This window comes from Schistocerca cancellata, chromosome 11, assembly GCF_023864275.1.
Source record: "Schistocerca cancellata isolate TAMUIC-IGC-003103 chromosome 11, iqSchCanc2.1, whole genome shotgun sequence".
Lineage (NCBI taxonomy): Eukaryota > Metazoa > Arthropoda > Insecta > Orthoptera > Acrididae > Schistocerca > Schistocerca cancellata.
The window spans coordinates 16,960,927-16,974,921 of NC_064636.1; the positions used below are offsets into that span (position 1 = coordinate 16,960,927).

The 13,995-nt window shown below is 44.6% G+C and overlaps 1 protein-coding gene across 1 annotated transcript in view; it reads right to left on the bottom strand.

Moving 5' to 3' along the window:
* Window positions 1–1,037: 1,037 nt before the first annotated feature.
* LOC126108829 (uncharacterized) overlaps window positions 1,038–13,995 on the bottom strand; it is a 66,926-nt gene continuing 53,968 nt past the window's right edge. The window contains exons 8-10 of the mRNA XM_049914193.1: window positions 13,444–13,613; window positions 8,709–8,865; window positions 1,038–1,993 (exon numbers count right to left, since the gene is read on the bottom strand). Of these exons, the coding sequence (XP_049770150.1) occupies window positions 1,492–1,993; window positions 8,709–8,865; window positions 13,444–13,613 (829 nt within the window). The 3' untranslated portion in view covers window positions 1,038–1,491. The remainder of the gene's footprint in view (window positions 1,994–8,708; window positions 8,866–13,443; window positions 13,614–13,995) is intronic.

Consider the following 13,995-nt stretch of genomic DNA (forward strand, 5'->3'; position numbering starts at 1 on the left):
GTACTGAAAGTAAAATTGGGATTATAAATTGTATTGCAAGGCAGCAATGATGTTACCTATGTTGTATGAATTACTGTTTCATACCTTACACTATAAAATTTCTACTGTTAAGATTTTGCATGTGGCATGATCTTCATTATAATAAATCAATGTTAACTTTGTTGTGCAAGCCTGGACAGAATTTAATGCTAAATTAGATATATTGCACGGTAATGGGGTTTAATGTGGTACACATATGTAATCTTGTCACTACATCAGAAGATGAGTACAGCGACACGTGGCAAAATGTCACCGAATTTTAAAAAAACTGTCCGGACGGAAGCCCAAGACGCTCGAAAGTCTACATTCGAGTACAATTAAATACTAATCGAAACTTCCGATCACAAAAAATAGTGCGAAACAAAGACCGTGAAATAAAGGATAAATTTTAACTTACTTTGATACCCTTCTTAAATAACGGAAAATCTAGGATGGAAAAATGACAATATTACAAATGGGGCAGTTGCTACTCACCACGTAGTGGAGGTGCCGAGTTCCCGATAGGCACAATAAAAAGACTGTCAGCAAGTAAGCCTCGGCTAAAAAGGCCTTCCGTCGGAAATAGACAAAATAGGGTGAGTAGCAAATATCCCTTTTATAATATTATCTTTAAGAATGGCATGTTATTCCTATCTTCACACTTCAGACAGCTCATAACATATTACACAATCAGTATTTAAAGAAGTACGTGACACCAGGTATATTTTTGCCATAGCTAAGGAATTTTACTCACAGAAGATGTTTCATTTTATTATGCTGAGCTGCATTTAAAAGTTTTCCGTAGTTTTATATTCATTTTGTGTTAATTTCAGTTATTTCATGTAACATTTTATTAATAGTTGCTTTAATTAAATTTTAGGAGCAGAAAGAATCATCTGGGAAAAATCAAACATGCAGATCTGTAAAGAATAACATATAATCCCTGCAAAAATGTTGGAACTTAAAACATAGCACATGGACGTATAAGTACATTACCATTAAAAAAATGGATTTACAAATTTTTGTGAGACAAAGCAGTACTGAAGCTTTATTGTCAGTGTTACGATGGGCGCTTGTGAATTTTTTGATGTAATGTGAAGAAAGTTTGCACCAATATGAAACAGAAATGTTTTATTTGCATATTTGGTGGTTAACTAAGTCGTGAAGGATTGAAAATGATTTCACGACTGAGATACGTTATCAAACACAGTACTGAATGCCACTCTGCAAATACTACATTAGCAGCTCCACTGGTGTAGCTAAAAAGTGCGCAGCTTTGTCGATTATTACCCAGTAAAATTTGTTTAGGCCAGAAGCCATCACATTATACACTCCAGTCCTATCCTACGATGTCACAATTAATCCACAGTTTCTCACGAAGTGAGCTCCATTGTAATGCCGGTAATGCGGGTGTATCAGTCCGTGTATCGTATCGGCAAAGACACACCACAAAATGATAGACTCCCCCTATTCCTAGGGCGATGACACATCCCGGTCCCGACATTCCACGCGTACTTCACTCGTGTCTCCTCCCGAACCTCTTACGGCGGATGTCGCACAGTTTGCGTGCACCCGTAAGTGCTTCCTCAGCTTGGAACTCGCAGTGAACGCCTTCAGGCAGAAGCTACACCTGTAGGGCCTCTGACCCGTGTGCAGCAGCAAGTGCTCCCTCAGGTTGCTACTCCTCACGAACGTCTTGTGACACACGTGGCAGTCGTAAGGGCGTTCGCCCGCGTGCAGCCGCACGTGTCGATTCGAGCTGCCGCGCCTCTCGAACACTCTGTGGCACGCACTGCGAGAAACTGACGCGTGACCGCAGCCGACGCGCCCACGCCGCTCCAGATTCTGCCCCCTCGCGAAAGCTTCCTCGCAGTCGAGCGCTGGCCGCACCGAATTGTCGTCTCGTGCGTCCGGGCAGTCTCTCTCCGGATGGCCGCTACGTCCGTCAGTGCCACAGCCGTCCTCCGCCGGACTGCTGAAACGGTCGAGAAAATGCATCAGAACTTGTAACGAAGCAGGGTTGCCCACTGCTACCCTGTTTTGGTTTTACACTCCTTCAGTAACTTAGTTAAGCAATGAACTTTTATTTTTTTTTTTTCATTTTCACTACTCAGATTTCAGCTAAAGATTCTGTGGCCTTCAGCCTCATAGTACAGAATTCAGAAATAGTTTAAATAAAATTCCCCTAGTAAAATCTATTATTTCAGTACATTCTAATGTCTATTCTGGAAGTAATGAGCTAATTAGTTTTATTGGAAATTCATCCTATTAAAAGTTATAAACAATGACGTATATTGTGCAATACATATAAGTAAAATTCGAGTGAGCTAATAGATCGAATTCAGCTGTAAGACTGCATCCAAAAGAAAGCCTAAATGTTACTGATTCCAACAAAGTGTTTAAATGAACCTTAAGTCTATTAGTTAAATAGATATTAAGACTTGAAATCTGTAGCCTGTATGACTTTCAGTGCCAATTGTGACCAAACTACTAAATAATTCCGAGATCTGTTTCGATACTTCTGTTACCTTTATTTTTCTACGTAAAATGACTCCAGTCTCAACTTTGTAAGTGCATTAGTTAAGAATTAAGTAAATTTGAATAAGTAAAAATTATTGTTCGCTGCCACGGTTATAAGTTGGGAATTCCCAGTGCAGATGCACAAGTTAGTTCCACGTATTTAAATTGATACAGCTCACTCGTGTTATTTAAGTAATAAAACTCAACAGTTAACTTCAAAACCAATTAGAAAGGATCATTTTAACCCTGGGAAATTAGAAACTATAATATATTAACAGAAATAGTCAAATATTCAAGCACTCGTCTATATAAGGTCCGAGCTGGTGCAGTTCTCAGTTAGTTCTCGGTCAGATTCTCACGGAGCAAAAGTGCGACAAGTCGGTTAATTTTTCCAGTCGGTAATTGTGAACATTGTTAAAGACAGGAAGTTTTTGACCGACCTAATGTGAAGATTAAGTGTAAGAGGCCTGGTCACACGAATATTGTGTGAGTGATAACAAATAAATCACACTGTGGTTGTCATAAATGTTCAACAATGAATACGGTCTTGACTTTTGATTTTGGAAAACTTACATCTAGGATCCTGGCTTCTTAATTTCAGTGTGATTTAGGTGAGACGGACGCAGCTACCGGGAAGACAATATTCAATAAGCAAAGCAAGGTAGCTCGGGAACACTGCGCACTATCTACTGGGTGAGGAAATGTTTAAATACACCCGGCTGTGACGTGAACTTTAAGTGGCACTAATACAAGGATACAGCCCGGCACGTTACAAACTCTTTGTCGTAACAGTACGATATTAGACAGTGAAGATGACATTAACGTACACTAGGCGTCAAGTTCCACGAGGTACCTGAGACGGGGTAATATATGACTGTGGACAGTGCCTTAACATAAAAAGTTTACTTTCTTTTCTCTCCTTCTATCTGAACGACGCACACGAGAAAACTGAGTTCATACGGGCCACAACTGTCGGCCTCACCACGAGGTGGACCTCGTGAGGCACTGCTTCATTCCATCAAACGTACCTCCATAGATATTACAAATGTGTGTGTGTGTGTGTGTGTGTGTGTGTGTGTGTGTGTGTGTGTGTGTGTCTGTGTGTGCGCGCGCGCATGTGTGTTCCACATCTCCTCCTAGACCACTGTAGCTATTTCAACCGAACTTGGTGCACACACCTCTTACTGCCAGGCAACAATTGCTGTTGGGGTAAGAACCATCTGTCTGACATAGTTCGGGAGAGACGATGTCACAAACAATGAGATTCATGAAAAACTGCCACATTGTGCAGGATGTTTAAATGTATTACTTCTGTGCTACTAACTGTATCTTCAATACACTCTGCAGACAGAATCGACATACGCCACTAAATGCACCTACAAAAGTATATCGCGGTTCTGGGTGGCTTCGGATTTTCAGGGGATCAGATTCGTGACCTTTTCGTCACCTGACGATTAACTGACAGTTTCATCCACCGTGCACACAGCTGCTTTTGTGGAAATTCACAGCACCAGTTTGCGTTTCTTCCACTGCTCGCTTACTGCACGTAGAGGTGGAATGCGGTCCCTCTCGCATCCACTTCTTCCTCTCGCATCCACTTCTTCCCGTGGCAAGCGTTCTGCGCTCCCCCCACTCGAGAGGTGTGAGGTTTCAGTCCACAAATTTGGTGTGGGAAATGTTTCGGTTTGTGAGAAACTGATTTTACTCTGGTAACACAGAAGTGGGAGTGGGCAGAATTATAGAAACGGCAATTCTAACGGATCTCTTCCGGCAACGCACGAGACGGCAGGACAATCACGGGCAGAGCTACAATACATCATTTGCACTAGGTGTATACACCACATATAGCTCAACAAAGCCAAACCTCAAAATTTCTCTATCCACATCTGCCCTCGAAGGATGCAAACTGCAGTAGGGAGGCTTCGCTAACGTGGCTTCCGCAGATGGACGCACGAGTTCCCTACGGGAAACAAAAGACTTTTGAGAGTTGTAGTGAATACATGGGGTGGAGAAAATTGTGTCACGAAATTTTAACGCTGGATAGCTGGTGCCAGTAGGAAACTTGGCAGTGCTCCGATTGGCTGTGGCATTGCCCCGTTGCCGTTCGTCGGTCGACGGTTTGTCGGTTCGCACGTACAGACATCCCTCGTCCCGTCACTGCCCCGACGTGATCTGCACATGTGTCGAATAGGTTTGCTGTTCGTCTCCACCTCACATCAGAGGCAGACCTCACACCACCGGACTTTTTCCTGTGGAGATTCTTAAACGTTCTGGTTCACCCACCCACATGCAACCCACCTAGAAACGAAGAAGAATTAATGGGTCACATTCGACGTGCTGCCAATCGCATCAGAGCTATGCCAGGAATCTTTGAAAGAATTTGGCAAAACACCGTTCGACGTTATCGAGCTCTGTCACATCGGATGGTCGTCAGTTTGAGCACCTGCTTTAAGTAAACAATGTCTTAGCTACAAAAAAAGGCCCTTTTCAGGGCCGACAACATTTGCAAAAGATTTTCTGTACACAAACTAACAGCTGTTGACGGGTTTGTTCCTGGTACGGCTTATCGTGAAACTACAATGGATATGTTGGGACCACGGTGGATTCATCCCCGGACCCCCAGATAGGGAGGCTGGCGGGCTACCACTGAGCGTGCGGGCCGCCACTGATACACGCAATTTCCGGCAGGTAAAGCATACGCAGTCACGCATTGTCCAGAGCATTAGGCAGCAGGGCAATCCCGCAGCCAATCTGAGCGTGTGGCGTCAAGTTTGCATAGTTTCAAAATTGTGCATTGTCGATCTACACAACGTTAGTAATTTTGGTTCCTACCGGCATCAGCTATCCAGGGTTAAAATTTCCGTTACACAATTTTTTTTAATATATATATGTGTATAGGGAAACATTACACGTGGAAAAAATATATCTAAAAAGAAAGATGATGAGACTTACCAAACAAAGGCACTGGCAGGTCGATAGACACACAAACAAACACAAACATACACACAAAATTCAAGCTTTCGCAACCAACGGTTGCCTCATCAGGAAAGAGGGAAGGAGAGGGAAAGACGGAAGGATGTGGGTTTTAAGGGAGAGGGTAAGGAGTCATTCCAATCCCGGGAGCGGAAAGACTTACCTTAGGGGGAAAAAAAGGACAGGTATACACTCGCACACACACACATATCCATCCGCATATACCTCCGCAAACCTCATAGCCATCCGCAAACCTCACGTAGTTTTTTCGAAATTTTCTCGAATTTCTCCACCCTTTAATGTGTTTTGGCGGCAACACAACCACCTAACCTTTACGCACATCATTATCTACCTACACAAGTACATCACAGGATCAACATAGCTCAGCTCTAACCAACCCTTTTTCGCCTTTTTCACACCAGATCTCCATTTGCTTTCTAGTTCACCTTTATCTCTCCCCATATATTTTTACATTTATTTTCATATTTTATTTCAAACTCTTTGCCTTTACAAATGTCTGCTTGTGTCAGTGTATGTGCGGATGGATATGTGTGTGTGTGTGTGTGTGTGTGTGTGTGTGTGTGTGTGTGTGTGTGTGTGTGTGTGTGCGCGCGCTTGAGTGTATACCTGTCCTTTTTTTCCCCCTAAGGTAAGTCTTTCCACTCGCGGGATTGGAATGACTCCTTACTCTCTCCCTTAAAACCCACATCCTTTCGTCTTTCCCTCTCCTTCCCTCTTTCCTGACGAAGCAACCGTTGGTTGCGAAACCTTGAATTTTTCGTGTATGTTTGTGTTTGTTTGTGCGTCTATCGACCTGCCAGCACTTTCGTTTGGTAAGTCACATCATCTTTGTTTTTAGATATATAAAGAAACTTCATTATTTGTGCAGATATCGTAAAAACCGTACAGGGCAAAACTGTTGGACATGCATTTCACATCATGACCTTGATGTTGAATTTGTATTTTTAAAATTTTTGTCAGTAATAAACAATAAAATTGTTGGAAATTATATTTTAAATCATGACCTTACTGTTCAATTTTTCTGTTTTCTCCAATAATCAACTACAATGCCCAGTACACAATCTAGGATAGTGTGGAAACAGTTCTCATCGATGCTGCAGGCACGATTCTTCGGGAAGCTGTGGAGGAATATCACAGACAGCATCGAGATCGACCACCCTCACATCGAGCAACCGTCAGTCGTTTACTGGATTAGTTCGAGGCAACAGGGAGTGTCCGTGACAAGTGGAAGTCTGGGTGGCCACATACAGCCGCAGACTGTGCAACCCTCAGCTAGCACACTAAAGGCTAAGCTGGCAGTCAGCTCAACACAGTCAACAAGACAAGTAGCTCAAGAATGTGGCATCTGTCAAGCATCCACCTCCAGCATATTATCCAGAAATCGTATTCATCCGTACCGTGTCCATTTTGTCCAGGAATTTCACGGAGATGACGAATATACACAGGTGCAGCTCTGTCATTCAGAAAGAGAACACACTAGCCGCACCTCGAAGCTGATATTCTTTTCGACGATGAGGCCCGTTTCTATCTGAACGCAACAGCGACTAGACGTAACGCTGTTTATGACCGACCGAACACCTGTATGTTGCTGTTGCCGGTCATCAGACTGACCCGAGGTTAAATGTGGAGATGTTCTCATCAATTCAGTACTTCTTAACAATAGCCACTTAGGTCGCCAGATTTGACACCACATAAACTTTTGCTCTGGGGAGAAGTCGCACCTGTAGGGTACAAAAATATGCCTCCAACATTGCAGGAGCTGCAGGAAAACATTAGAAGAGGCAGTTCAGAAATAAAAACAACAGTTTTACATAAAGTGTGCAAGAATTATGTGAACCGTATTTGGATGGGTGGTGGTCATTAAGTCGTAAATGGTGTAAAAATATGATGTTTGTAGCGGGACTTTGAATTTCGCCCCACTACACTTGTTCCCTCAGATATAAATTATACCGTTGCAGCTGTACGAGCGCTCGACGGCAGAGAAAATATATAAGAAAATGAAGGTACAAAAATTGTAACTCTTTTTGTTTTCTACCCGCTTTTGTCTCTTGAGAGCGGAAGCTTAACTTACTTATTAGCTAGTCTCGGTCAGATGAAGACGAAAAAACTTACTGATCTGCAGACGTATTGTGGAAGTTTGTATGAAATTCGGTGGATGGAAGCAGCAATGTAAAATACATTGCATTCAGTATCGAGATGGTTTGGATTTGTATACATTAGTAGTTCCTGGATAATGAAATTTACTGCAAAATTTCGGAGCAGCTACGCCTTTCACGCAGAAATAAAGCAGGAGATTTTTGGAGAACAAGAGCTGGACGCCGCATGAGAGAAGACGTGTTAACACAATAAAGAATGAACTCTTATCTACGCCATTTCCCCCTGTTAATCACATTTTGTTATTCTCTGTTCTCTTTCAAATAATTTTTGTAGTGGAAATTGGTTTGACTTTTGCTCAGTAACGCCACAAGGACCACCCCACCAATAGCTTTTCCGAATCACGAAGTCCAAAAACTTTTCTGTAATACGAAGTCCGATTTGCATTTCATTCTTTCCCTTTTTCACGGACATTGACGATTTTAAAACCCCCCTTTTTATTCACCATTTCTTCCCACATTTTCAACCTTTTCTTCTCTTCTCTTCTCTTTTTTATTAACCACTACATGTTGCTTTGTACAATCAACCTGAGGGGTGAACCTCATGTCACAACAATTAAGCTCACAATTTAAAACCACATATTTGCAACATTTGCTGCATTTTTGGTATCTGCATAAATAACGCACTTGTGCTATATTGTGTGACTTTTGAATCATCCTGCCCTGTAGCAGTAAAATAGAGAAAGGAAAAACATTAGTTATTAGCAGAAGTCAAAAACATAACAGACGGGGTAGAACAACCGTGCTATATCGCAAACCGACATTCGAGCCAAAGTGACGTGTCGGTCGAAGAGAATCCTAAAGAAAGACAATTCTGACAGTTTCACACTGTTGCACAGATTTTCTGTATTTAGAAAATGTTAAGCAGTAAAACCACAATCTTAACTTTTATCCATATTTTTAAAATTCAGCCTCAAACTTTTTGAACTGACATGGTGTAAGGAAATTTAACAATTTGTAGAGGATATGTGAGGTCTCCGAGGATACGGTCACCTTACAAGATACTGATCTTTGCTCTCATACCTGGCACACTGCGCGTAGCCGGCGTGCGGAACGGCGCCGCTTCCGATGCCGACTGCTCCGCTCCCGGCGCCTCCACCCCGTACCGACAGGCCGGCACGGTGCCGCTGCTGCCAGTGGCGGAACTTGCCGTTCTCGAACACGTCCTCGTATTGCGGGACTGTAAAGGGGCAAACGCAGTAATTGTTTGTGATCAGGTCATCCGAGCACGTAGCAGGAAATTCCCTGTAAAACCTTATAGGTCGACGAAATCTTCTCCGGTTATCGGCCGAATCGTCGGGTCATGTCGTCACGATGTTTCGACGAGTTTCTCACTTATCGTCTTCGGGTGAACTGTGGGGTTCGTGTCCCGTCCGTTCCGTTACGCCACTAAACTGTCGACTCCTCTGCCGAAGAGCCTACGGGTGGGACAACCGCGTGCCTATCCGAGAGGTTTCACAGCCCACACTAGGAGAGGTTCCGGGAACTGAGTCCCGATCCTGCTTTTCTGCTGCACCTGCTGCCTCTGCCACTTTCTCGTCAGTGTGTTCGCGACACATTTTTGGTAATGCCCCACCCAGTGCAGACATCGGTCACAAACTGCCGTGCCAGTTGACGAGACGGTACTACACTATTATTTCCACTGCCTCTCTGACGATCAAATCCCGGAAACTGTAGGTCTGTCACGGCACCTGTGGCAGTTTGAAAACAAAAATGTGGCCTCTGTTGACGACACGCCCAGCCACTACAGACTCGCACGGTCAAAAGTGACGCGTTACGTCAATGTCGTTCCGGGATTCGGTCGTCGAGGAGGCAGTGGAAAGGTGAGCACAAATGACGAGAACAAACCGTGACAACTGTCTCCGACTGAGTTCCGCATCGTATGTGGCTCCAGCAAAAATAAGTCGTGTGCACTTTGATTTGAAAGTGGTGGAGTCAGGAGGTGTAATACATAAGTAACACCAGCACTTGAAGCCTGGAACCCCCACCACCCCCCTCCCCACCCTCCCGCCACGGCCACAGTGCCTCTTCAGACACAGGACCTGCAGCCTAGCCACTACAAAATAGCAAACTGGACAGGAGGTCAATACTTCGATCAAAGATGACTAGTAGGAAACTCGCAGAAAGTTTGGGACAGCACGACGTCAGAACTCGACTGGTGACCGGAGAAGATTTCGTCAATGAAATTCGCTGAGATCATCTGCATTCACATCTTGTAACTTGTTGGGCCACATTACGCTCTCTAGTTTCTTTGTAAGCACATTTTACATTGGACTGAATGAACACAAGCAAATGATGATGATGATGATGATTGGTTTGTGGGGTGCTCAGCTGCACACTTATCAGCGCCTGTACAAATTCTCAACCTTTGCTCAGTCCAATCTTGCCACGTTCAGGAATGAGGATGAAACAATGAGGACAACACAAACACCCAGTCATCACGAGGCAGGTGTAAATCCCTGACCCTGCCGGGAATCGAACCCGGGACCCCGTGCTCGGGAAGCGGGAACGCGACTGCGAGACCACGAGCCAATGAGTGTTCACAGACAGTGCATTAGTGGTCGCTGTTGTCTCTCCGAGATAACCGTTTACACTAGAGGAAAAGGAAGATGACAAAAGATAACTGGCACAGCGTACGCAAACTGCATTATTGTTTTTCAGTGCTAATAATCGTCACGCATGATACGGCACTGTACAATTATAGATACGAGCCAAAACTGTGATATCCAGAGAGGATTATTTTGCATTGCGAATGCACAGTTGTCGACAAAGTAAGTGAAAGGGATCGAGCACGAAATGTATCGAGGCAGTGTGCTTAACAGTAAACTGCAGCGCCAGCTTTCCTAAGCTTTACTTCAAAACTTTTTTTATATGTTGTGTGAGGCTTTTTGTTGGATTCTCATTACAACTGAAGAGAAAATTTAGAAGCAGAACACTAACTACCAATGACCGAATAAGGGCTGCGTCTACACTCTGGTTATTAGCAAGTGGAGACATTTACGTCGGTGACTGACTCTCATTTCACTTCAATAGCTGCTATATATAAGTTTCTGATGTATGCAGAGACATGTGGAAAGCACTTAAAGAATTTTATCATAGCAAATAAAAGGACAATAATGCCAATTAAATATGATTAATGAAATATGAAATACGTACACAACCTGTCACATAGGATGGTCGATGTGGTGTCACCGCCAGACACCACACTTGCTAGGTGGTAGCCTTTAAATCGGCCGCGGTCCGTTAGTATACGTCGGACCCGCGTGTCGCCACTGTCAGTGATTGCAGACCGAGCGCCGCCACACGGCAGGTCTAGAGAGACTTCCTAGCACTTGCCCAGTTGTACAGCCGACTTTGCTAGCGATGGTTCACTGACAAAATACGCTCTCATTTGCCGAGACGATAGTTAGCATAGCCTTCAGCTACATCATTTGCTACGACCTAGCAAGGCACCATTACCAGTTACTATTGATACTGTAATCATGTACCGTCAAGAGCGACGCTCATCATTAATGGATTAAAGTTAAGTATTCCACAAGCTACGTCAGTTTTTCTAAAGTCTCATTTCCTTGTCCCGTTCCACACCTCACGCCAGCCTGCGTGAGCTAAAACGCGTGCCTTTCGGCTTCCACTAGTACCCGGTGTTGGCTCTCCTGCCAACCCACAACAGTCGATAAAATCCGACATACAGCTTGTTAATGAAGGCACATACAGTGATTGTGCAAAAACCATTTTTATTTATCCTCAAAAATCTCTAACATAACAGTGACATGTCAGATACGTAATTACAGATATTGTGGGATTAAGCAATGAGAATGGTCAGGTCTTTCAAAAGATTAAGCAATGAGAAGGGCTAGGTATTTAAAAATATTTTTAATTTTAATCAGCATAATAGATACATATTCACAGTTGCTTACTTTCAAAGAAATTTATTGTGCTTTCCCTTTCAGTAAAATGAAATACAAAGCTGAAACAATGGAAAATCCCTGTAGGAACATCGACAATGTAAGAAAAGACAGACTGCTACTTACCGTTAAGTCGGAGAAAGAGACAATTAAAAGACGCTCGCACACAACTTTCAGCCACAGCCTCCGTCAGCGAAAGAGAAACAGAGAAACACACACCGTTCACACACACAAACAAACACACCTCACACACACACACACAACTGCCGACTCCAGCAGCTCGGGCCAGAATCGATTACCTACTGTCGTGCCCTGAAACAAGGGACACCCTACCCGAGGTCCCTCGCACCCCTCCTAAAATGGAGTTCTGTCACCCACGCAACCTCCACAACACCCTAATCCTCCCTGTGACACCCCTCGCCACAAGGATCGTGTCACTGTGGAAGCCCGAGGTGCAGGACCTGCCCAATCGAACCCACCCGGCACTTGCTATTCCAGTCCTGTCGCAGGTTTATCCTATCCCACCACGGGCTGGGCTATCTAGGAAAGCAGTCGTGTGATTCACCAGCTCTGCAGCAACCACTGTACAGCTTTTTATATCGGTACGACTACAGTCGGCTGCCTACCGGAACGGACGGCCACAGCCAAAAGGGCAAAGTAGACCGTCCCGTGGCACGACGTGTGGCCGAACGTAACGTGCTCGATTTCGACAGGTGCTTCACTACCCGAGCTATCTGGATCCTTCCCTCCACCACCAGCATTTCCGAACTGCACAGACAGGAGTTATCCTCACATCACATTCTACGCTTCTGTAATTATCCTGGGCTCGACCTACCCTCCACCGAACAGTTTCCACTCCCTCCGTCCTACCGTATTCGCCCATTCTCGTCTCTCGACCCCTCCGTTTGCCACGCTATGCCGACGCACCCACATACCTTTCCCCAGTCCTCCCCTTTTTGCTCCTGTTTTCCCCACCTCCTCGCCCACAACCACCGACACTACGCTTACCGGCCTTCTAGTCCCTGCACGCTCTGACAGACAGAGTCCCTCTTTTCCCCCACCCGTACAATGCTATCCCTTTCCCTGCCCCCTGCAGGCTGCTGCTGCCGTCACAGGTGACAGTCGTATTCCGGCCCGAGTTGCCGCAGTTGACAGTCTGAGGATATTTCGCCTGTCGTACATCTTGCTAACCAGATGGTAGAGTTTTGTCAGGACTAGCTCTCCCGAGGTGTCAGCAGTTCTAACGGAATGTTGTCTACTCCCGGGGCCTCGTTTCGACTTAGGTCTTTCTGTGCTCTGTCAAACTCTTCACGCAGTATGAACATGAGTAAGGATGAAAATTTAATCAACAGAAAAGCACAGACATAGAAATACAGTACTCGAGTATCAGTCTGATACTGTTCGGTACAGTTGTTCGAGAGATAACAATTTCCATTCGTATCGGTGAATGTAATGACATCAGAACAGGGTCAGGGATACTAGTTTGAGCAATGTCAGTTCGAGTGTACATTTCCCAATAACCGTAAGTCAGAAAAATGTCGCCCTAGAATGTCAGGGAATCGGCAACGGTAAAGTGGGCACACTGAATGTGGTGTTAATGTTTGTTCATACAATGAGCTAGAGCAGGCCTAAGTCATGGCCACAGATAACATCTGGATTCTGTACAGGCATACAAACATATTCCATCTGACAACGGTCGGGGAGCGACCGGTCAGAAGCTCGTGGCGTTTTAACCACTGGACGTGACCGAAAAGGCCCGAGCCCGTGTTACCGTTTTTATTAGCGACGAGTGTAGGAAAAGAGGACGACGTGATGCCGCACATGTCCGCCCTGCCGCCGGCCGCTGGACTCACCGAGCTTCCAGCCGCTGCCCTTCTGCTCGGCACCCTCCTGTGGGGCGTAGACGAAGCACTCGTTACGAGACAGGTTGTTGCTCAGCGCTCTCTGCCAGAACTTCTTGTTGCGCTTACAGTAGGGGAAGCGGCTCGTGACGTAGGTGTAAATTTCAGACAGCGTCGCCCTCCTGCCGGACAGACAAAAATACGCAGCTCGGTCCACATTGTCCAGAAAAGATGCCGGGTTGGAACTAGGAGTGGAGGGCACATTTTGGCAACAATTTACTGTTGTAGTGGTTAATAAAAACAAGAAAAAGAGAAGAAAAGAAAAGGTTGAAAATGTGGGAAGAAATGGTGAATAAAAAGGGGGTTTTAAAATCGTTAATGACTGTGAGAAAAGGAAAGAATGAAATGCAAATCGGACTTTGTATTACAGAAAAGTTATCGGACTTCGCGATTCGGAAAAGCTACAGTGTGGGTGGTCCTTGTGGCGTTTCTGAGCAAAAGTGAAACCAATTTCCACTACAAAAATTATTGAAAGAGAACAGAGAATAACAAAATGTGATTAAC